Source organism: Macaca nemestrina, chromosome 1 (genome assembly GCF_043159975.1).
Source record: "Macaca nemestrina isolate mMacNem1 chromosome 1, mMacNem.hap1, whole genome shotgun sequence".
Classification (NCBI taxonomy): domain Eukaryota; kingdom Metazoa; phylum Chordata; class Mammalia; order Primates; family Cercopithecidae; genus Macaca; species Macaca nemestrina.
Window position 1 is genome coordinate 204,769,967 of NC_092125.1, and position 24,672 is coordinate 204,794,638.

General features: G+C 49.1%; 1 protein-coding gene across 4 annotated transcripts in view; it reads left to right on the plus strand.

Moving 5' to 3' along the window:
* LOC105494580 (mitochondrial trans-2-enoyl-CoA reductase) overlaps positions 1 to 24,054 on the plus strand; it is a 43,464-nt gene extending 19,410 nt beyond the window's left edge. For 3 of the 4 annotated variants that reach the window (XM_011763122.3, XM_071097290.1, XM_011763123.3), the window contains exons 4-10: positions 5,426 to 5,569; positions 8,908 to 9,010; positions 10,087 to 10,189; positions 11,519 to 11,592; positions 15,542 to 15,602; positions 15,786 to 15,858; positions 17,941 to 24,054. In XM_011763122.3, coding sequence (XP_011761424.2) covers positions 5,426 to 5,569; positions 8,908 to 9,010; positions 10,087 to 10,189; positions 11,519 to 11,592; positions 15,542 to 15,602; positions 15,786 to 15,858; positions 17,941 to 18,098 — 716 coding nt within the window. In that variant the 3' untranslated portion in view covers positions 18,099 to 24,054. The remainder of the gene's footprint in view (positions 1 to 5,425; positions 5,570 to 8,907; positions 9,011 to 10,086; positions 10,190 to 11,518; positions 11,593 to 15,541; positions 15,603 to 15,785; positions 15,859 to 17,940) is intronic. The other variant, XM_011763125.2, reaches the window with a different exon arrangement.
* Positions 24,055 to 24,672: the final 618 nt, after the last annotated feature.

Below are 24,672 nucleotides of genomic sequence, written 5' to 3' on the forward strand. Positions count from 1 at the left end.
CCGTCTCGGCCTCCCAAAGTGCTGGGATTACAGGCTTGAGCCACCGCGCCCGGCCAATTTTTGTACTTTTAGTAGAGCTGGGGTTTTGTCTTGTTTGTCTTGTTGGTCAGGCTGGTCTTGAACTCCTGACCTCAGGTGATCTGCCCCCCTCAGCCTCCCAAAGTGTTGGGATTACAGGCATTGAGCCACCGCACCCGGCCAAAGGTGCCAGCCAGAGAGGATGAGGATTTTATAATTGTGAGTACTGCAATTAACTCAGTGTATTCAGTAAACATTTTGTAAGCATCTGCAGCATGCTGGACTCGAGGACACAGCAGTGAACGGACATGGTCCTTCTTCTCATGAAGACTGCCATTTAGTAAGAGTGGCAACTATTAAACATATAAGTTCTCAGCTGGCCACAGCTTGGTCATTTTCCATGGTTCTGAGCTGCCCAGCTGTTGCTGAGCCCATAGCCGGCCTTTTCCCACGTGCAGCCGATCCCAGAGGAGACTAGACCAGATGGTGTACATAGATCTTTGCCAACTGACTTTCTCCTTGGGAAATACGCAAAACCTTCCTGAGGAAGCACAGAGCCATAGAAAGAGCACTGGCTCTAGAATCAGGGGCAAGTTCTCTTTCTAGCTCCACTGTATGACCTGATTTAAGTCACAGCTACTTTGTGCCTCAGTTTTTTCATCTCGAAAATAGAACTAATAGTCACTGCCTACCATGTCTCAGTAGACTCTTAATAAAACTCAACTGAGCGAATATATGCAATGATCTTTGCAAATGCCAAATTTCTCTATGAATTAGATCAGGAGTTGGCAAACTTTTATCTTAAAGGGCCAAATAATAAATATTTTAGACTTTGTAGGCTATACCATCTTTGTGACTACCCAATTCTACTATTGTAAACATACAGACAATATATAAACAATTGAGTGAGCATGGCTGTATTCCAGTAAAACTTTATTTGCAGGACCGGGCGTGGTGGCTCATGCCTGTAATCCCAGCATGGGAGGCTGAGGCGGGCAGATCGCTTGAGTCCAAGAGTTCAAGGATGGCCTGGACAACTTGGGGAAAGTCCATTTCTACAAAAAATTAGCCAAGTGTGGCAGCGTACACCTGTAGTCCCAGCCACTGGGGAGGCTGACATGGAAGGATAGCTCAAGGCCCGGAAGCAGAGGTTGCGGTAAGCCATACTCCAACCTGGGCAACAGAGCAAGACCCTTGTCTCAAAACAAAAAAACACTTTATTTACAAAAACAAGTGGTGAGCCAGATTTGGCCCACAGGTCACAATTTGCTGACCCCCAAGTTAGATAATGGAGATGGTTAAGGGTCAGTTGCATATGAGTGAGGAATTGGGAATCCTCAGAGCTAAGGTCTGGGAATTAGCATCATTAAAGGAAAACAATGTGTGTTATACACCCACTGTATGCTAGGCATAGTGATAGTCTCTGTACAAATGTCTTTAGTTTAATCTTCCCACTATGACAGAAGTGTTATTTTCTGCATTTCACAGATTAGGGAAATGGAAACTCAAAAAAGGTAAAGTGATCATTCAAAGTCACACACTAGTGAGTGGCAGAACCAGGGTTTTTAAGCAGGTCTCTCCAACTTCAAGCCTAAGAGTTCTACTTGAAATCCTGAAAGCCCTTGTCTCTGACCATGGGTGCTGCCTCCCTCCCACCCAGCGTCTCTTGAGAAGAGGATTAGGGACTGCTAAGCCCCAGAAATTCATATCAAGGGCTGGATTTCCATTGTCGTGCCATAAGAGGAATTAGAAAATGCCCTGGATTTCATACATAGAAAGCCCTGCACTAAGCATTTGGCACAGGGTAGAGTGCAATAAGTGTTAGCTGAGATGAGTGGGAACAATGATTTGAAGGCCAGTCTGGGGAAAGCCCACAGGATGCTGGGGCACTTCCTGGATTCCAGAGGAATCCTTGCCTTTTCAGTCTTTTATTTTCTCAGCCATAGACCTACTCTAGGATTGACACAGCCTTCAATAAAAAGTGTTCCCAGGCCGAGCTTGGTGTCTCACGCCTGTAATCCCAGCACTTTGGGAGGCCGAGACAGGCGGATCACGAGGTCAGGAGATGGAGACCATCCTGGCTAACATGGTGAAACCCTGTCTCTAACAAAAAATACAAAAAATTAGCCAGGCGTGGTGGCAGGCATCTGTGGTCCCAGCTACTCGGGAGGGTGAGGCAGGAGAATGGCGTGAACCTGGGAGGCGGAGCTTGCAGTGAGCCAAGATCGTGCCACTGCACTCCAGCCTGGGTGACAAAGCAAGACTCCGTATCAAAAAAATAAAAATAAAAAGTGTTCCTGCCTCCCATCCCCAGTTCCTGGTCCCTAAAGCCCACATTGACATCCCCATTTCCTACAGCACGGTTAGTGATTACCCAGGCTGCCCCCTGCTTCCCACAGCTGGCCCACATAGGACCAGGATACCATTAGAATCCCAGCAACTAAATAGTGAGCAGGCATGCCCAAGAGCTTTGGAAGCACAGGCCAAGGGCCCCAAGCTGCCACAGTGACCAGATGCTGAGCCAACAAGGCTCCAAGCAATTTCCCTAAGGTGACACAGTGAAGACACAGTGGAATCAAGGCTGGAGTCTCTCTGACTCCAAAGCCTACACTCTTCACCCCTTCTTCATACAAGATCCTGCCCATGTGATGCAGACCCCTCACCCAGTCCTCACCAAATCCTATTGATTCTATCTTTAAAACAGAACTCGAATCCATCTTCTCTTCCTCATCCCCACTGCCAAAGTCCCAGTCTAGGCAGCCATCATCTCATACCTCAACCCCCGCAAAGACCTCTCGCTTCCACACTGCCCCTCCCTACTCCACAGTCTTCACCCAGCAATAAAGTGATCTTAAAGCACATATCAGATCATCTCAGTCTCCTCTTAAAGCTTGTTAGAGGCTTCCCACTCACTCATTCACTAAAACAAGATCAGCTCTCCATACCATGGTGCTGAGGTCATGCTTTCATACCGCAGATTGTGACCCATTTGGGAAATCAATCTAGTGAGTTGCAAATAGCACTTTTTAAAATTAAAGTTGAGCAGAAAAGAATAAAAAATAGAGTATCTCTTACATAGTAAGGGTAAGTATTCTGTGAAATACAGGCTTGTGTTACATGTATATTCATGTATGTATATGTACGAATTCACAGTGGAATTCATGGTTACTGTGGGTCAGAATTCTGAAAGTGTCACATCACCTGCCCAGCCCCCGCTGCATCAGCCAGGCCAGCTGCGTCTCAAACCACTCTTCCCATCAGTCTCCACCCTGCGGTGCAGCATCATCCCATCCCAGTCCTGTGTCTGTCCTGCTGCAGCATCTCTGCATCTGCTGCGTCCCCTGCCTAAGATGTTCTTTGTGTGCTCTGAGTCACTCTTAGCCTGTCACCTCCTCAGAGAAGTATCCTTGACTCGCATCTAAAGTAATTCCCTTGCTGTTACTGTCTCTATTTATAATTTATCATTATCATATCTGCTTTTTTTCACCTGTTCAACTCCACTAGAATGAAAGCAGGGAATGTGTCTGTGTTGTTCAAGTGCCTGGGTGCAAGATAAATATCTGTAGATGGAAGGAAGGCAGCCCAGATACCCAGGTTCCAGCTCCAACTCTGCCTAGATAAGCCAGGGGGCTTTGGGCAAGTGACTTCCTCATTTCCTCCCCTGTTGCATGAGGGGTTCAAAGTCGATGCTCGATAAGGGCCTTCTCAGTACTGACATTCTGGAATTCTTTTGTCTGGAACTGGAATGTGGGCTGGGAGTTGATGCTCATTTCTTTCCAGCTTATAGAATTTTTCATTTCCTTATCTCATTTGATTTCTACAGTAGCTCCTGGAGGAGGCGAGTCAGGCTGTTCTTGCCTGTGCCATTTACACATTAGAGTAACTGAAACTCAGTGACAGGAATTTTCTCAAACCAGCAGAATAGCAAAACCAGGTTTGGCATCTGTGCTCTTGACTTCTACTTTTATGCTTTGTTCCCTAAAACCACCTGAGTCAGGCCAGATGCAGTAGGTCACGCCTGTAATCCCAGCACTCTGGGAGGCCGAGGTGGGTGGATCAGCTGAGGTCAGGAGTTTGAGACCAGCCTGGCCAACATGGTGAAACCCCACCTCTACTAAAAATACAAAAATTAGCCGGGTGCCTGTAGTCCCAGCTACTCGGGAGGCTAAGGCAGGAGAATCACTTGAACCCAGGAGGCAGAGGTTGCAATGAGCTGAGATTGCATCATTGCACTCCAGCCTGGGGAACAAGAGCGAGACTTCGTCTCAAAAAAAAAAAAAAAAAAAAAAAAACCCCACCTGAGTCAGCTTGCTCTGGATGAGAAGAATGAGGACTGTGTAGGAAAAAGGGGGCTTTCTCAGCTTCTCCTGCCCTAGTGGTAATATTACTACTGTCTTACCCTTAGATTGCAGCATTTTGAGGTCATTAACTCCCTGCATGGTGACATTAGCTAAATCTGATGGTAACTCAGAAAAGCAACCTCTCTGAGTTGCCCTTACAACAGTATTTGGCATTTTTTGTTTTGGTTTGTTTTTTGGTTTTTGGGTTTTTTTGAGACAGGGTCTTGCTGTGTCACCCAGGCTGGAGTGCAGTCACACAATCATAGCTCACTGTGTCCTTAAATTACTGGGCCCAAGCAATCCTCCCACCTAAGCCTCATGAGAAGCCAGGACTGCAGGGCATTATACCCAGCTAATTTTTTTTTTTTTTTTTTTTTTTTTTTTTTGTAGAGACAAGGTCTCACTATGTTGCCCCAGCTGGTCTTGAGCTCCTGGCCTCAAGCAGTCCTCCCACCTTGCCTCCCAAAGTGCTGAGATTATAGGCATGAGCCACCACACCCCATTTTTACTACATGTTTAAGATCAGAATAACTATCTAATTTGGGCCGGGCACAGTGGCTTATGTGTATAATCCCAGCACTTAGGGAAGCTGATGCAGGCGAATCACCTGAGACCAGGAGTTCAAGACCAGCCTGAGCAACAAGGCAAAACCTTGTCTCTACTACAAATAAATAAATTAGCCATGTATGGTAGTGCACGCCTGTAATCCCAGCGACTCAGGGGGCTGCAGTGTGAGAATCACTTGAACTCAGGAGGCGGAAGTTGCAGTGAGCCGAGATCTCGCCACTGTACTCCAGCCTGGGCTACAGACAGAGACTCTGTCTCTAAAAAAAAAAAAAAAAAATTTAAAAAAATAACAATCTATTTTGCATAATTATCATGAGGATTCAGACATTCAGAGGAACATCCAGATTTTCTTCTTTTTCTAAACATCCTGGATGCTATCCTGGATGCTTCCAGTGGATACTATCCATTATCCTGGCTGCTCATTGGCCAAGGAGAGTGAGCTGGGGTTGAATGTGCTCAGGGCTCCTTCCTTATGATCCCGGTCTCATCCTCTGACTCAGGAACCTGGCGGACCGAGGCTGTGTTCAGCGAGGAAGCACTGATCCAAGTTCCAAGTGACATCCCTCTTCAGAGCGCTGCCACCCTGGGCGTCAATCCCTGCACAGCCTACAGGATGTTGATGGACTTCGAGCAGCTGCAGCCAGGTAGGAACCCGGAGTTAGGGGAGCAGGTCAGGGTCTCCCAACTAGGGTGCCACTCACATCCTGACCCCAAGGCCAGGAGAACTTGCAAGGTGGAGGTTTTGACGGGGTGATGGACCTCTCACCCGGGTGAATGTTGTTGCTTTCACGTAGAAAGATGTTAGCTTGGTTCCTAGGAAACATGCCGAAACCTCACGAGGAGTACACTCTCGAAAACTGCTGCAGGGTCACATTCCCTAGAGCTTGGGATTGAATTCTGTCATTCAGCAAAAATGTGTTGAGCTGTGTTAAGCTCTGGGATACAAAGCCAGACAAGATAGACACAGTCCCTGTGTTTTCAGTAAAACGCTGAACTTAGTGTTAATAATTCCACTCAGCGTTTACATAGCACTTTCCAGTTCACAGAAGTGCCTTGACAGGCATTATCCCCATTGAGTGCATTAAATCTTCAAAGCGTTGCAGTGAGGTTGGTACCATCATTGGTTAAGAGCTCAAGCTTTGGGCAGATAACCTGGATCTGACCCCAGGCTTTACCTTTCCCTGACTGTGAATTCGCCTCTCAAATCATCAGATTTTTCTTCTGTAAAATGGAGAATAAAGAACATGGAGGGTGAAACACTACAGCATAACACTTCACACAGTGCTGGGCATGCAGTGCAGAGACCGTCCACTGCTTTTATTCGTCTTCCCTTTCATAAATGGGAAAACTGAGGTCCAGAGAGGTAAACTATTTGCATGAGATCAGCCAGCAGGTAAATGACAAAGCCAAGTGTTTCATTTGGGTTTCCCTGAAAGCGGAGCCTAAGACCAGGACTGGGTGCAGACAGTTTGTTTCGGAAGCAGAAATGAGGGGGAGTGGGGAGAGTGAGACAGAGATGGAGGCAAAGCCCATGAAGCCCGGTTACTGCTATGGGCAACTACTGCTCAGGCTGTTTTTTTTGAGACGGAGTCTCACTCTGTCGCCCAGGCTGGAGTGCAGTGGCATGGGCTCACTGCAACCTCCGCCTCCCAGTTTCAAGGGACTATAGCTTGGGATTGCCACCACATCCAGCTAATTTTTGAATTTTTAGTAGAAACAGGGTTTCACCATATTGGCCAGGCTCGTCTTAAGCTCCTGACCTTGTGATCCGCCTACCTCAGTCTCTCAAAGTGCTGGGGTTACAGACATGAGCCACCCCCCGCACTGGCCTGCTCAGTCTTGCTGGGGGCCCTCTGAAGACTCTCATAGAACCCACCACAGAATTAACCCTTAAGGCCGGGCATGGTGGCGGCGCCTGTGATCCCAGCTACTCAGGAGGCTGAGGCAGGAGAATCGCTTGAACCCGGGAGGCAGAGGTTGCAGTGAGCCGAGATTGTGCCACTGCACTCCAGCCTGGGCGACAGAACAAGACCCATCTCAAAAAAGAAAAACTAACCCTTGAATGATGAGTTTTCCACTAATTCTCACACCCCATTGTTTAAGGGTCACCCTAAGGGCATTAACTTTCTGGGCTTCCTCTGCACACCGTGCACATCCGTGAGGCGCAGTGGCTGTAGAACTCACCCAAGTCACCTCTCATGCCAGTGAGGAAACTGAGGCCCAGAGCTGTTGGAGTGTGATGAAACATGGTGCCCAGCCACTGTCCAAGGCCTGGCTGAAAGCCGATGCCAGTTCCCACAAAGAGAAATATAGGTTTCTCACAACTATGACAGAGGGGTCCTGGGAGCGTTTGGTAGAAAAAGACAGTGGCTGTGACCAGGGACCTTTGCTGGAGTCCTAGTGCAGCAGATGCTTTGTTTGCCTGCGTCCCATGCCCTAAAGCCACCTCCCATTTGGGCTGCAGCTGTGGTAACAGATCTAGGCATTTCAACGCTGCCCACCCTAAGTACCCACTGTGCACCTCTCCACTTTCCTGCCTCAAGGCTGATGTGGCCAGAACTGTTGAGTCAACTTAGGATCTTGACAAATGGTGAGAATTACATTTTACATTGTGATCAGTTTATACAAATAGGGACATATATATATATATATATATATAATGGAAACCAAAGTTTCGTGAAATACCCTTACTATGTGTGACATACTCTGTTATTTTTTATTCTCCTCTCAATTTTAACTTTTAAAAAATGCTGCTTGCAGCCAACTAGATTGATTCATAATCCACTAGTGGGTGACAACCTGTACGTTGACCCCTGGTGAAGGAGAATGGGCATTCTTCTTCCAGGAAGTCCTCGATCTCTAGTTTCAGCCCATTGTGTGACAGATCCCTGCTGTCTCCCAGAAACCAGAAAGCATTTCAAAGTCAACAAAGCACTTTCCCGGACATGATGCATTTGACTCTAATCAGGGGCACTTTTTTTTTTTTTTTTTTCATAGAGAGAGTCTTGCTCTGTCGCCCAGGCTGGAGTACAGTGGCGTGATCTCGGCTCACGGCAACCTCCACCTCCCGGGTTCAAGCGATTCTCCTGCCTCAGCCTCCCTAGTAGCTGGGATTACATTTTAAGGGAAGGAAACTGAAGTTCACAGAGGTCATAACTTGCTCTGTCTGTTTAGTTACAATCATTGGTGAAACTGAGACTCATGCCCAGGTCCATCTCATTCCAGAGCCCACGTTTTTCCCAGCATGTCACACTGCCTTCCCCAATGGCCAGGTCCAAAGCTAAACCTGGGCTTTGCCACAAAACTGTAGGACCCTGTTTCAGGGGCTGCCAATTTCTCCAGCACAGCTCTAATCCCATTTCAAGGCAGTGCGCCTTTATTAAACACCGCGGAGGGGAATAGGGCACGGTCCTGCCCTCTCAAGAAGCTACAAGCTGTTCATAGAAATGGACCTATATACAACAAAGTATAAGACTAAGACGGGGCAGACCATGGTATGTGCATTAATACAGAGGCCCACAGAGCACTTTGGGAGCACATAGAGGGGAAAATCCCGGAAGGCTTCATGAAGGCTACACTTGAGCTGCACTTCAAAGGATCTACAGGATTTCAATAGGAAGGAAGAGAGGAGGGAAACATTGCAAACCAAGGAAATAACCTAAGCAAAGACCTGAGGACATAAAAGTTGGGAGGGTTATGAAGGCTATAAAATCTTTTCCATAGCAGGGCAGGGTCTAAATTATGTCCAGTGTAGATGCTGAGTTACCAAGTCCTGGGAGGCATCGTGAGTGTTGTGGAAGTTTAAGAGGCATTAGGGGAACAGTGAGAAACAATGTAAGCTCTGAGAAGACTCAGCAGCCAGGTCCTGGGTCCCTGTTGAGCCTGAGGACTCCCTTGCCTACAGTAGGATCCCTGGCTGGAAGCCTTTGATCTATTGCAGATCTATACAGGGCTTGATTTGGTTCTCTTCCTGGCTCCACAGGGGATTCTGTCATCCAGAATGCATCCAACAGCGGAGTGGGGCAAGCAGTCATCCAGATCGCCGCAGCCCTGGGCCTAAGAACCATCAATGTGGTCCGAGACAGGTGCGTGGGGAGGAGGCTTCATCCCAGACCACGACTTCGGCCTTTCCCACCTCCCATCCCTGCGGTGCCCACTTGTACACCAGAGGGCGCCCTTGCATAAGCATAAACTGGCCTTAGGTGTCACTAACAGAGTTGGTGGCTGAAACAGATGAGTCAGCCCTAAGAAATGAAGTCCAGCTGGCTTTTGGTGATAGGATGAGTGAATCTGAAATGTAAAGAGAGGGCAGGAAGGAGGTGGAGACTGCTCTTACTGAACAGCTAAGACTTTCTGAGACTCTTGGCTTGTGATAACCTCATGTTTTCAAAACCCCAGTTCATATTTGGTAATGTTTTGAGCTGTATTATTCTTTCTGTGAACCGTCTAACCCAAGGCCCCTTTACCCTTGCTTTTGTGTGGTACTTGGAAGTGCACTAAATACAGATAGGAAGGAGACAGAGGCAGGTTTATCATCTGTCTTTTCTAGATGAGGAAACTGAAGTTTCAGAGAGCAGCTTGCCCTGGAAGACACAGCAAGTCAGTAACAGACTCGGTTTCCTCACTCTCCATCGTATCGTCCAGTTTCTCTAAGCCTCACTGTTCATGAATGTGGCTGTGGCTGTCATGGAAGCCCAGTCTTAGTATAATTGACACCAGCTTCATTCAGTTCCTCACTTGTACTAACAAAAATCATTCCGTTTGCCTTAACCAAAGAGACCCAGGACCACTCCCGGGCTAGAGTGTGCACAACACTCTGAAGAGCCCTTGAAAAGAGGGGGAAGTGGAGTTTGTCTTTTCAGAGGAAGAAATCAGGAAGTTAAGTGACTTCTCCCTGGGCACAGATGGCTTCTAGCACTATTGAGCTGTCAGGGCCTGTGGAAGCCACCCAGTCTCACTCTGTTTCCAGTGAGGAGACAGCCAAGAGCTATTGAAGCCGGATGAAATTAGGTGGCTGGTCCCTGCTCAAGCCTGGCTTAAACCTAACCCCAGCTTCCTGCAAAAAGAAGCATGGGTTCTCCCAGCTGTGGTAGAGGGGTCCTGGGAGACTTTGGTGGAAAAAGCCAGCAGATGTGACCAGGGAACTATATTTGGTTTCCAGACCTGATATCCAGAAGCTGAGTGACAGACTGAAGAGTCTGGGGGCTGAGCATGTCATCACAGAAGAGGAGCTAAGAAGGCCCGAAATGAAAAACTTCTTTAAGGTATCTAGTAAGAGGGACATTGCCCCTCCAGTCCATGCACATCTCCCTGAAGAAAGTTGACATGCATTAGAGAAGCTGGGGACTGGCACCATTGTTCCTCTCTGGAAACCTCCCTTTGCCTCTTCTTGGTTGGTTAAAGCCCGTTCCCCCAGCCAGGCGGCAAGCAGCATGCATTAAGTGCCCAGATGCTGGGAGGGAGGCACGAGAAACAGACAGAGTTTAGGAAACCCAATGTGACTTGCAGTTTTAAACATTTGTGGTGGGCCATGTCAGCCCACATGTGTGACTCTAAGAACTGGCAGGAGAGGACCTGAGGAAACAGAGACACAGAAAGAGAAAGGAAAGAAGTAACCTTTCCCAACTACCTGCCTTAATTTTATCTGATAATTTCCACAAAAGCTATTCAAAAGAATTGCTATCTGTTTTACTTAGAAAAGAGGAAGTGCTTAACCAAAATCATATAGTTTATAAGGGGGAGAGTCAGAGCTGGCCTCAGTCTCTCTGAACTGAAAGCCTCTTAACCTTCAAGAACCTCCACCCTACAACATGCCTAGTAAGTGACCAGACCCTCAGCCCCTTTTTACTGAACCATCAGGAGGAACCAAAGACACACACTCAAGAGCGTGCACTTCTTGCAAACATTTCTGAAGCAGTAGATCAGCATATATAATATTAGCCAAGTCACAAGGACTGAAAAGGGGAGCACACAGGGAGCCGAAGCCCACCAAACTGCATGCAGATGCCCTTTGCCTATTCTTTCCCAGAGAAGATGAGTTCTGCCAGATCCTAAAATGGACAACAGGATTAAGTTGCTACAGAAAAGGCCCTTCTTGGCCAGATGAGGTGGCTCATGCCTGTAATCCCAACACTTTGGGAGGCCAAGGCAGGCGGATTGCTTGAGTCTGAGAGCTTGAGGCTAGCCTGAGCAACATAGTGAGACCTCTGTCTCTACAAAAAAATTTTTAATTATCTGGGCATCATGATACACATCTGCAGTCCCAGCTACTCGGGAGGCTGAGGTGGGAGGATTGCTTGAGCCTGGGAGGGTGAGGTAGCAGTGAGCCATGATTGCACCACTGCACTCCAGCCTGGGTAACAGAGCGAGACCCTGTCTTAGGAAGAAAAAGAAAAAAGAAAGAAAAGACCCTTCCTAAGCAGAGAAAAAGGTGAGTTCAAAGGCATAAACACATACACGCGTGCATGCACGCAAACAAAGGCATAAACATCTCATTTTATTTACTCCCTCCTTCTAACACAGCACTTGGGCAAGCTTCAGACCCCACATGTAGAGGGGGGTCGCTCCCTCACTGCACTTTTGTTGCTTTCCAGGACATGCCCCAGCCACGGCTTGCTCTCAACTGTGTCGGTGGGAAAAGCTCCACAGAGCTGCTGCGGCAGTTAGCGTAAGTCCCTTGGGCCTGCAGGTCCAGCTCGCCGGAACTCTCCAGGTCTTTAGCTGGGATGACCATCAAGTGACCGAGTCCCAGTGGCCAGTTCAAGCCAAGACCAGGTCAGCACAATGTTGAGTGGAAACTAGGACCAAAGTCATCCAGCTATTTGGGCACTGCTTTCTCAGCCTCCTCCTTTGTAGATGACCAAAAGGCCTATCCAGCTTTATTTTTCCAAGGGACCCCAGAAGTAGACTGCTAAGCTGTCTGCCATAGAGGAATAGTCAAGGATTTATAACCTAGGGATGTCTGAAAAAGTCACTTAGTCCTAGCTTATTTAACCTTCCAAATTTGTACTAGCTTTTAAAATAGATTCTAATTTTAAAGGGAACATTATGCTTATTACAAAACATTTTGAAAACATGTAAAAGTGCAAAGGAAAACTTAAGCATAAAAGTTTCCTGTTGGCTGGGACTGTGGCTCATGCCTATTATCCCAGTACTTTGGGAGGCCAAGGAGAAAGCATCACTTGAGGCCAGGAGTTCGAGATCAGCCTGGGTAACACAGTGAGACCCGATCACTACAAAAAAATTTTTGATTTTTTTTTTTAAGTTACCTGGCTAGGCATGGTGGTTCATGCTTATAAAATCCCAACAAGACGAGCAGATCACTTGAGGTCAGGAGTTTAAGACCAGCCTGGCCAACATGGCGAAACTCCATCTCTACTAAAAATACAAAAAAAACTAGCTGGGCGTGGTGGCAGGCATCTGTAATCCCAGCTACTCGAGAGGCTGAGGCATAAGAATCATTTGAATCCAGGAGGTGGAGGTTGCAGTGAGCTGAGATCACACCATTCTACTCCAGCCTGGGTGATAGAGGGAGATTCCATCTCAAAAAAGAAATAAAAGTTACCTATCACCCCACCACCAAGGGGGATAAGCCTTGTTGACAATATTAATGCATGTCCTTCCATTCTTCTTTCCTTTAATATAAGCTTCTAGGCCGGGCACGATGGCTCACGCCTGTAATCCCAGCACTTTGGGAGGCTGAGGCGGGCGGATCACGAGGTCAGGAGATCGAGACCATCCTGGCTAACACAGTGAAACCCCGTCTCTGCTAAAAATACAAAAAATTAGCTGGATGTGGTGGCGGGCGCCGTAGTCCCAGCTGCTGGGGAGGCTGAGGCAGGAGAATGGCGTGAACCTAGGAGGTGGAGCTTGCAGTGGGCTGAGATCGCACCACTGCACTCCAGCCTGGGCGACAGAGCGAGACTCCGTCTCAAAAAAAAAAAAAAAAAAAAAAAAAAATGAGGCCCAGGCCGGGTGCAGTGGCTCATGCATGTAAACCTAGCACTTTGGGAGGCCGAGGCAAGTGGATCACCTGAGGTCAAGAATTCGAAACCAGCCTGGCCAACATGGTGAAACCTCGTCTCTACTAAAAATACAAAAATTAGCCAGGCATGGTGTTAGACACCTGTAATCCCAGCTACTTGGGAGGCTAAGGCAGGAGAATCGCTTGAACCCAGGAGGTGAAGGTTGCAGTGAGCCAAGATCATGCCATTGCATTCCAGCCTGGGCTTCAGAGACAGACTGTGTCTCAAAAAAAAAAAAAAAAAGGCTCAAAGAGGTCAGGTACCTGGCCCAAAGTCTAGTCAGCAGGAGAGCCAGGCTTGACCCCACATTTGAGCACACCGCTTCAACCCTATACCTGACAGCCCCGGTGGCAGACCTCAATCCCAATGTCATTGCAGGAGGAAGCGTTGTGCAGTGGTTATGAGTGTAGGCACTGGAGTCAGAATGACTGGGTTCAAGCCCCCAGCTCTGTCTGTGACTTACTAGCTGTGGGCCTATGGAAAGTTAGGCAGTACGTGAAAAGCAATCCAGGCCTCCATCTCTTCATCTTTAAAATGGGGGTTTTATAAACCCTCTGCCTCTGAAGGGTAATCTAACACAGGGGCCCCCACGCCTCAGACCAATGCCAGTTCGTGGCCTGTTAGGAACCAGGTCACGCAGCAGGAGGTGAGCGGGGGGTGAGCGAGCATGGCTCCCTGAGCTCTGTCTCCTGACAGATCAGCAGCAACATTCGATTCTCATAGGCCTGTGAACCCTGTTGTGAACCACGCATGCAAGGGATCCAGGTCCCGTGCTCCTTATGAGAATCTAATGCCTGAGGATCGGAGGTGGAACAGTTTCATCCCAAAACCATCTTCCCTCCTCCAGTCCACGGAAAAATTGTCTTCCATGAAACCGGTCCTGGTGCCAACAAGGTTAGGGACCACTGGTCTAAAGGACACTGGGTGATATACAAATTGCTGTACAAATGATGGATGGGCTTCAGCTTTCTCATCTCTAAAACAAGGTTGTTACGAGGATTCTCTGAGGCAGTACATGCAAAATGCTTAGAACTGTGCCTGGCACATAGTAGAAGCCTGGTAAGTGTTAGCTACTAGTCTGATTAGACCAAGTGCAGCAGGGATACAGAAGAGAGAGGGCTTGGCTCCCAGGAGCTACTTTCTACAGCAGGTGGCAGTCGAGGGGCACTTAAGACCAAACTACCCAGCAGCCTCAGGGACAGAAGTACCTGCCCTAGGACAGCAGCTCCTTCCATTCGGTAGTTTTCAAAGTCTACCTTGTATTGTCCCCAAATGTGCTTGAAGTCATCCTTGATCAACAGACTCCTAGAAGAGCCAGGGAGTGGGGAGGGGAACACAGGTTAAGTCAAGCATGTGAACTCCAGGCTTATTCACTTAGAAATTATATTAGCTTCACTCCCGTATGTCAGCTGACGTCGGGGTGTGGGTGTCAGACAGCAGGTACTGAGAAGGCACCTCCTGCAGTGAGAGGACGCTTGTCTTTGTTCCCTCCACCATCCACATCACTCCTTATCTGTAGATATCTGTAGAGCTGTTTCCTCACATTGATTCTTAGAATGAGCATTGACAGATGAAGAGATGAGGTCTGGGCCATTTTCACTGCATCACCCAAGGTCGGACACCTGTAGTGAAAGCAGAGCCAAGGCTGAACTCAGGCCTCGAGCTCATCTGGGGAGAGCAAGTTTCTTTTCAGCACTTAATCAAAGCCTGACTGGTTGGGTTAGATCAGTGGATTCCCAACCCTGGCTAAACATCCAAGTCATCCAGATGGGGGGTGTGTGTGTGTTTAATATACATTCTTGTATCCTGATTCATTGGGTCTGGGATTGGACCTAGGAATCTGGTTTGTTGTTTTGTTTTATACTGAGACAGTCTCACTGTGTTGCCTAGGTTGGAGTGCAGCAGTGCAATCTCAGCTCACTGCAGCCTCAACCTCCCAGTCTCAAGTGATCCTCCCACCTCAGCCTCCTGAGTGGGACCACAGGCATGTACCACCATGCGCAGCTAATTTTTTTTATTATTATTTGTAGACACAGGGTCTCACTGTGTTGCCCAGGCTGGTCTCAAACTCCTGGGCTCAGGCAATCCTCCCACCTTGGCCTCCCAAAGCGCTGGTATTACAGGTGTGAGCTGCCATCCCCAGCATTTATTTATTTATTTATTTTCTGAGATAGGGTCTCACTCTGTTGCCCAGGCTAGGGTGCAGTAGTGTGATCAGGGCTCACTGCAGCCTCACTTTCATGCCCTCAAGTGATTCTCCCACCTCAGCCTCCCAAGAAGCTGAGACTACAGGCGTGCCACCTTGCCCGGCTAATTTTTTGTACTTTTTTAATAGAGATGGGGTCTCCTTTTGTTGCCTAAGCTGGTCTTGAACTCCTGGGCTCAAGTGATCCACCTGCCTCAGCCTCCCAAAGTGCTGGAATTATAGGCATGAGCCACTGCACCCAGCCGGAATCTGTGTTTTTCAACCTTCCCCAGAGATTCTGAGAGCAGGGTTTAGGAACCAGGGTTGAAGCAGAAGCACCATGGCAGGTTCAGGAAGGGCTCTGTCTCTGCTTTGCACCCAGTCTTTGTTCTCTTTGGACTCTTTAGGCGTGGAGGAACCATGGTAACCTATGGAGGGATGGCCAAGCAGCCCGTCATAGCCTCTGTGGTAAGCTGGGTCGGAGGGAGGCATGCCTGGAGCCGGGCCGGACACCTCAGCCAGGCCACATCCCCTGGCACGACAGCTGTCTAAACTTAGGCAATGCCCCGTCCCTGGAGGGGAGTCTGTACCCTTATGCGATGCCTGAAGTTCTTGCCCTCAGAGCCCAGCATGTCCTTCCTGTGTCCGCAGAGCCTGCTCATTTTTAAGGATCTCAAACTTCGGGGCTTTTGGTTGTCCCAGTGGAAGAAGGACCACAGTCCAGGTGAGTGCACGGCCCAGTGCAAGGAGTCACAGATGAGGGCAGTGCCTAAAAATGGCAGCAGAAATGACCAGCTACTGAGCCCTGGAGGGGTGATTGGGTCCCCAGTCCCATAGAAGGATCAAAGAGAATAGCCTTAGGCCAGCTACAGTCAGCAAATAGTTATTGGACTAAACTAGGTTAGTCTTAGGGGCACAGAACAAAACAGACACTGCCCCCATCCTGAAGAGCTGACAGTGGGGAAAGATGGATAGCAAAGTAGAGAGAATAGACTCTGGAGCCAGCCTGCCTGGGTTCAAATCTGCTTCCACACTACTGGGTAGAGGTTCTGCCTAGACAGTGGTGGGACCCTGGGCAAGTTACTTAATCTCTGCCTCAGTTTAAATTCATAAGTTTAAACTCTTGTTAGCCGTGTTTGACAGAGGAGGAAATCGAGGTTCAGAGTGGTTAAGTAGTATGCCCAAAGTCACCTCCCCACGGGGAGGGATGCAGCCAGGATGTGAACAGATCATCTCCTGTTCGTCTCCTGGAGGACTGGCTCCCTAGAGTGGGATCTCCAAACTCAGGATGAAGAATAACATGGGATTATCCAAGTGAAGGGGAGGAAGGTGGTGGCGTGAATAGTGTTTCAGGCAGAAAAAATCGAAAATCGTATGTGCACTGAAGTGCTTCCGAGCGACCTGGAGTGCTAGATCTGAGCTGGGGCTGAGAAATTGGGTGAGTGGGTTGTGACCAGGTTACAAAAGGCCTTATAAACCTGATTAAGGCATTCAGACTCACTGGGGTTTTTTTGCTGTTTTGGGGGTTTATTTGTTTTGAGACAAGGTATCGCTCTGTTGCCCTGGCTGGAGTGCAGTGGTGTGTTCACAGCTCACTACAGCCTCAACCTCCTCGGCTCAGGTGATCCTCCCCTCAGCCTCCCAAGTAGCTAGGACCACAGGCACATGCCACCATGTCCAGCTAGTTTTTGTATTTTTAGTAGAGATGGGGTTTCATCATGTTGCCCAGACTGGTCTCAAACTCCTGGGCTCAAGGGATCCACCCGCCTCAGCCTCCCAGAGTGCTGGGATTATAGGCATGATTTACCGCGCCCAGCCAAGACTCACTCTTTTTTTTTTTTTTTTTTTTTTTTTTTGAGACGGAGTCTCGCTGTGTCTCCCAGGCTGGAGTGCAGTGGTGTGATCTCGGCTCACTGCAAGCTTCGCCTCCCGGGTTCACGCCATTCTCTCGCCTCAGCCTCCCAAGTAGCTGAGACTACAGGCACCCGCTACCACGCCTGGCTAGTTTTTTGTATTTTTAGTAGAGACGGGGTTTCACCATGTTAGCCAGGATAGTCTTGATCTCCTGACCTTGTGATCCACCCGCCTCGGCCTCCCAAAGTGCTGGGATTACAGGCTTGAGCCACCGCACCCGTCCGAGACTCACTCTTAAAGGCAACTGAGGAGCCACTGAAGTGTTTTAACCAGTAGATATGACTAGATTTGAAGGTTGAATGAATTTATGTCTATGGAAAAACACTTCTCAGCTAAGGCCTTCACTTCTCAACTTCCTGTACCATATAGGGTCCTTCAGAGGAGGCAGGCCCAGGGAGGGGATGTTGGTAGCCTCAGGTCGTGGGGTTCTAAGGGAGTCCTGGGCTCTCAGGGAGAGCTCCTTTTCCTGAGCAGAGCTCGACTGTTCCACATCACTTGGCATGCCAGGCACACCCACTCCCTCCCCGTGCCTCCTCTGGCCTCCCTGCCTCCGCCATCCTTCTCCTCTCACCATTCAGTGCTCCTGGCTCCACTGCGGCTAGGTTCTGTGAGTCTGTGCCATCTTAATCACCACTCTGAAGAGTGGTCTTTGCCTGCCTGCCCCTCAGACCGTAGAGCCACTCCTGTGTTCCTCTCTCCCCACCTGGACTTCACTGTCCTAAAGACAGGCAGGGACCAGGCTGCCTCCACAGCCACCCCATCCTTGGCACAGCCAGGACTCAAGGCTTTATTGGAGCTCGGTGCCAGCTCCTGTCCATAGGGCAGCCCCGTGCCAAAACTCACCAATCTCCAGCTGCTGTTCCCCTGTCTGATTTCCTCCAACCTCCCGCAGACCAGTTCAAGGAGCTGATCCTCACACTGTGCGATCTCATCCGCCAAGGCCAACTCACAGCCCCTGCCTGCTCCCAGGTCCCGCTGCAGGACTACCAGTCTGCTTTGGAAGCCTCCATGAAGCCCTTCATGTCTTCAAAGCAGATTCTCACCATGTGATCATCCCAAAAGAGCCGGAGTGACGTGAGAGAGGAAGCAGATCTGAGGGGCTGGGTGCAGGCCCCTCAGTCGGGGTTCCCACCTTCCCCAGACTACTGCTCTCCTCACTGCCTCTTCCTATTAGGAGGATGGTGAAGCCAGCTGTGGTTTTCCCCAGGGCCAGCCTTAAGGTATCTAATAAAGTCTGAACTCTTCCTTCCAAAAAGTAGAAGTCATCCCTGTCAAGGACCGTCACTCTGCACTGGTCAGCTCACAGCACCAAGAGGCCCCCTTCCTGCTTTTCTGTCACGTGTTCCCCCAGTAATCATTTTCTGACCACCCTGAAAGCAAAGCCTGGGTGGACACTGCCAGGGCAAAGACCAGTAGGCCACCATCCCTGGCTTCAAGCTGCACAAGCCCACAGAGGAGGGTCCTGTAGAACAAGCGCTTTGCTGTGCTTCTCAGGAGTGTGCGGCCCAGTCCAGGGCTTCGGGAGGATCAGCTGCACGGAAGAGTCAATGCCAGGCTGAGGTCATCAGAGCCCTGAGGAACGAGGACGTGGGATCTCCACTGTCATGGAACTGCCGTTCTAACTGAAGACATAGACAGTATACCAGTGGTTCTCAACCAGAGGCAATTTTACCCCCAGGAGACATTTGACAATGTCTGGGAATATTTCTGGCAGTCACAGCTTGGGGAGGAGGTTGCTACTGGCATCTAGCAGGCAGAGTGAGTACTGCTGTTAAACCCACCACAGGACACGCAACAGCCTCCTGCAACAAAGAATTACCCAAGGCCTGGCGCGGTGGCTCACACCTGTAATACCAGTACTTTGGGTAGCCAAGGCGAGCGGATCACTTGAGCCCAGGAGTTCAAGGTCAGCCTAGGCAACATGGTGAAACGCCATCTCTACAAAAAATACAAACATTAGCCACCCGTGGTGCTGTGCACCTGTAGTCTCAGCTACTCGGGAGGCTGAGGTGGGAGGATCACCTGAGCCTGGGAGGTCTAGACTGCAGGGAGCCATGATCATGCCACTGCACTCCAGCCTAGGCAACAGAGCAAGACCCTATCTCAAAAAAAAAAAAAAAATTCAGCTCCCAAATGTTCAATGTTCATGAGGTCATTGATAAACCCTGCATTAAACAGTCTCACAGTAATTGCCATAGTGACTAATGCTGTAAAGAAGATCTGTGGGGTGCTGTAAGAGCAGAATGAAGATCTTGCCCTAGGCCCCAGGGTCAGGGGTATGCTTCTGTGAAGTTTGAAGGTGGGCCCTGACAAATGAGTGAGCTTTATTCAGGCCGAGAGAAGAGCTTGACATGTGACATACTGGTATTTGCTTCACGATTCATTTGCTCAAAGCAAAGAACAGAGGCTTCAGGGTGTCTCCCTTATCACCTGGCCCTCTGTACCCAGCACTCAGGAGCCTCATTTAGGACTCATTTATTGAGTGCCTAGTGTGTGCCCAAAGCTAAGGATACCAATGAAAGAAGTGCTGCTGGCCCTCAGGTTGCTTAGCCTAGTGTAAGATTGACCAGTACAGTGTAATGATGAGGTCACTGACATGGAGGTGTTCAGAGGGCCTTGGGAGGACACACAGGGGCCCCAGTTCTGCCTGAGGGTATCAAGGAAGGATTCCTAGAGGAGGTATCTTCTACAGCCAGTCTTGAATACCGAGCAGGAAACTGCATATCAAGCAAAGCCAACAGCACATATGAGAGTTCAGAGGCCTGAGAGCCTGGCACTCAGGGAACTGCAGTCAAGTGTAGCTGCTGCCTTAGACATGGAGGAAATGTGGGAACTGAGGTGGGAGACATGGGCGAGGGTCAGATCACAAAGGACCATGATGTCAGGACTTACCCTGAAGCCCTAGGGAGGCACCAAGGGATTTTAGGAGTGGAGCAATATGGAAAAAACTGGCTCAGAAGGTTTTATTTATTTATGTATTTATTTTATTTATTTATTTATTTATTTATTTTTGAGACAAAGTCTCACCCTGTAGCCCGGGCTGGTGTGCAGTGGGGTGATCTCGGCTCTCTGCAGCCTCCGCCTCCCAGATTCAAGTGATTCTCCTACCTCAGCCTCCCGAGTGGCTGGGACTACAGGCGCATGCCACCACACCTGGCTAATTTTTGTATTTTTAGTAGAGACGGGGTTTCACCATGTTGGCCAGGCTGGTCTTGAACTCCTGACCTCGTGATCCACCCACCTCGGCCTCCCAAAGTGCTGGGATTACAGGCGTGAGCCCCCGCGCCCGGCCGGAAGTTTTAATTGCGTGCCAATTTGCACACAGACTCCCAGCATAATCATCTTTTCTTTGGGAGCATCTTGTGTGTCCGCTGGAAAAAAGGACTCAGCTTCAGCCTGGGGCTGGGAAAGGTCTACATTGCCCTCTGGGGAAAATTTGCCACCTTCTGGGCTCAAGATCAGCCCCAACTCTTTCCTGTTCCCTGTCCTCTAAGTTAATGGGACAAGTGATTATACAGATGATCAATGCAGGCAAGTGAAAAAAGCCTAAGAAGGAGGGAAGGCTGCCAGAGGCCACAGGAGTAAAATTAAGATTAGGTTCTTTTAGGCCAGGTGAGGTGCCTCACACCTATAATTAGCAGGGCGTGGTGGTGTGTGCCTGTAGTTCCAGCTACTCAGGAGGCTGAGGCAGGAGAATCACTTGAACCTGGGAGGCAGAGGTTGCAGTGAGCTGAGATCGTGCCACTGCACTTCAGCCTGGGCAAGAGAGAGAGACTCTGTCTCAAAAAAAAAAAAAGGATTATTCCAGGGGAATCCGTAAGGTTGGGGTTTAGGGAGAGTGGTGAGCCTGAGTCCTGGTGAAGGAGCAGGCCCCTGGTGCCCACTCTAAGAGTAGGCATACAGGAATGTAAGTAACACCATGCTTCAAGATCTGGAGGAACATGCAGAATGTCCTGAGAAGAGTGAAGGCAATGATTCCTTGTACCTTTAGGGGTCTGGAGGTGACATTTGCACTGATCTTTAAAGGATGATTATAATTTACTCAGGGAAGGGTGACAAGCATTACAGACTAAGAGACCATATTAGGCAGTTGTAGAAACAGGGCATTTATGTTAGAACTGTTTCATTTTCCCCATTCTCTTCCTGAGAATTAAAACCTACCACTTTTAGGTGGGTATATAGTAGGCCGGAATAAACACCGTTTCTCTGCATCCCTTGCAGCTAACAAGATCTGCCCCAAGTGATGTAAGCAGAGGTGTTAGGTGTCAGTTTCTTAAGAACCTCTTTTTTTTTTTTTTTTTTTTATGGAGAAATGGGGTCTTGCTCTGTCACCTAGGTTGGAGTGCAGTGGCACAATCTCGGCTCACTGCAACTTCCACCTCCCAGATCCAAGCAATTCTCCTGCTTCAGCCTCCCAAGTAGCTGGGATTACAGGTGCCCGCCACCACGCCCAGCTAGTTTTTGTATTTTTAGTAGAAACAGCGTTTCCCCTTGTTGGAAAGGCTGGTCTTGAACTCCTGACCTTAGGTGATGATCCGCTGGCCTCTGCCTCCCAAAGTGCTGGGATTACAGGTGTAAACCACTGTGCCCAGCCCAGGAACCTCTTTAAAATATAGCTGGCCTGCATCCTGCAACCTTTTTCTTCCCCTTCCCCTTCCACCTTCCTTATAGCTGGATATACAGACGTGATTCCTGGAGTTTACCCAGCCATCTTTGACTATGTTAAGAATGGGACAGCAGGTCAGGCACGGTGGCTTATGCCTGTAATCCCAACACTTTGGGAGACCAAGGCAGGTGGATCACGAGGTCGAGAGATCAAGAATATCCTGGCCAAGATGGTGAAACCCCATCTCTATAAAAATACAAAAATTAGCCGGGCATGGTGGCGGGCATCTGTAATTTCAGCTACTCAGGAGGCTGAGCCAGGAGGCTGGGAGGTGGAGGTTGCAGGGAGCCAAGATCCCACCACTGCACTCCAGCCTGGTGACAGAGCAAGACTCCCTCTCAAAAAAAAAAAAAAAAAAGCTGGGCGCTGTGGCTCACGCCTGTAATCCCAGCACTTTGGGAAGCGTAGGCGGGCAGATCACTTGAGCCCAAGAGTTCGAGACCAGCGTGGGCAACATGAGGAGACCCCATCTCTACAAAAATACAAAAATTGCCTGGGCATGGTGGCTCACACCTGTAACCCCAGCCCTTTGGGAAACTGAGGCAGGCAGATCACCTGAGGTCAGTTCGAGACCACCCTGGCCAACATGGTGAAATCCCATCTATACTAAAAATATAAAAATTAGCCAGATGCAGTGGCTCACACCTATAATCCCAGCACTTTGGGAGGCCGAGGCAGGCAGATCACCTGAGGTCACTTCGAGACCACCCTGGCCAACATGGTGAAACCCCGTCTCTACTAAAAATACAAAACTTAGCTGGGAGTGGTGGTGCACGCCTATCATCCCAGTTTTACAGGAGGCTGAGGCAGGAGAATCGCTTGAACTCAGCAGGTGGAGGTTGCAGTGAGTCGAGATCGCGCCATTGCACTCCAACCTGGGCAACAAGAGTGACTCTCCTTCTCATACAAAAAACTTAAAATAAAATAAAAATTAGCCAGGCATGGTGGTGGGTGCCTGTAATCCCAGCTACTAAGGAGGCTGAGGCACAAGAATCGCTTGAACCTGGGAGGCGGAAGTTGCAGTGAGCTGAGATCTCACCACTGCACTCCAGCCTGGGTGACACAGCAAGACTCCATCTCAAAAAAAAAAAAAAAAAATTACCCAGACTTAGTGGCATGTGCCTGTAATCTCAGCTATTTGGAGGCTGGGGTGGCAGGATCACTTGAGCCCAGGACGTCAAGGTCTCGGTGAGCTGAGATCAAGATCAAGCCACTACACTCCAGCCTGGGCATCAAAGCAAGACTCTGTCTCAAAAAAAATTCAGACTGAATAATCTCTGTGGAGCTGGGACAGCTCTCCTGGCCCACTAAGTAAATACATTCCCCTTTTTTTTTTTTTTTTGAGATGGTGTCTCGCTCTGTCACCCAGGCTGGAGCGCAGTGGCATGATCTTGGCTCACTGCAACCTCCGCCTCCTGAGTTCAAAGGATTCTCCTGCCTCAGTCTCCCAAGTAACTGGGACTATAGGCGCATGCCACCCTGCCTGGCTAATTTTTCATATATATGTGTGTGTGTATGTGTGTGTGTGTGTGTGTGTAGAGACAGGGTTTCACCGTGTTAACCAAGATGGTCTTGATCTGACCTCATGATCCGCCTGCCTCAGCCTCCCAAAGTGCTGGGATTACAGGCATGAGCCACCGTGCTGGGCCAATATATTTCTTTTAAATGGCTAAAGGAGGAATTCCTGGCTCCAGGAAATTAAAAGAAGACAAAAAGGCCGGGCACAGTGGCTCACACCTGTAATCCCAGCACTTTGGAAGGCCGCGGCCGGCAGATCACCTGAGATTGTGAATTCGATACCAGTCTGACCAACATGGAGAAACCCTGTCTCTACTAAAAATAACAAAATTAGGCCAGGCGCGGTGGCTCACACCTGTAATCCCAGCACTTTGGGAGACCAAGCGGGCGGATCATGAGGTCAGGAGATCGAGACCATCCTGGCTAACACAGTGAAACCCCGTCTCTACTAAAAAATAGAAAAAATTAGCCTGGCGTGGTGGCGGGTGCCTGTAGTCCCAGCTACTTGGGAGGCTGAGGCAGGAGAATGGCGTGAACCCGGGAGGCGGAGCTTGCAGTGAGCCGAGATCGTGCCACTGCACTCCAGCCTGGGCGACAGAGCGAGACTCCGTCTCAAAAAACAAACAAACAAACAAACAAAAAAAAAAATTAGCCGGGCATGGTGACTCATGCCTGTAATCCCAGCCACTTGGGAGGCTGAGGCAGGAGAATCACTTGAACCTGGGAGGCGGAGGTCACAGTGAGCCGAGATGGCACCATTGCACTCCAGCCTGGGTAACAAGAATGAAACTGTGTCTCAAAAAAAAAAAAAAAAAAGACAAATAGGCATTACCTGCTAAAACAAAGCTTGAGCATTATCTGAAGCCCTGTGGCTTCATGACTTCTGGGACCATCCACCCGGTGACTACCTATAGTTGCTGCCATAATATTGGTAAATGGAAGCCGGGCGCAGTGGTTCATGCCTTTAATCCTAACACTTTAGGAGGCCAAGGCGGGCAGATAGCCTCAGGTCAGGAGTTCGAGACCAGCCTGAGCAACATGGAGAAATACTGTCTCTACTAAAAATACAAAATTAGCTGGGTGTGGTGGCGCATGCCTGTAATCCCAGGTACTCGGGAGGCTGAGGCAGGAGAATCACTTGAACCTGGGAGGTGGAGGTTGCGGTGAGCCAAGATCACACCATTGCACTCCAGCAATGAACAAAACTCCGTCTCAAAAAAAAAAAAAAGAAAAAATGTATATATTGGTAAATGGAGGCCGGGTGTAGTGGTTCACGCCTGTAATCCCAACATTTTGGGAGGCCAAGGCAAGTGGATCATTTGAAGTCAGGAGTTTGAGACCAGCCTGGCTGAAATAGTTAAACTCCGTCTCTACTAAAAATACAAAACTTAGCCGGGCATGGTGGCAGGCACCTGTAATCCCAGCTCCTTGAGATGGTGA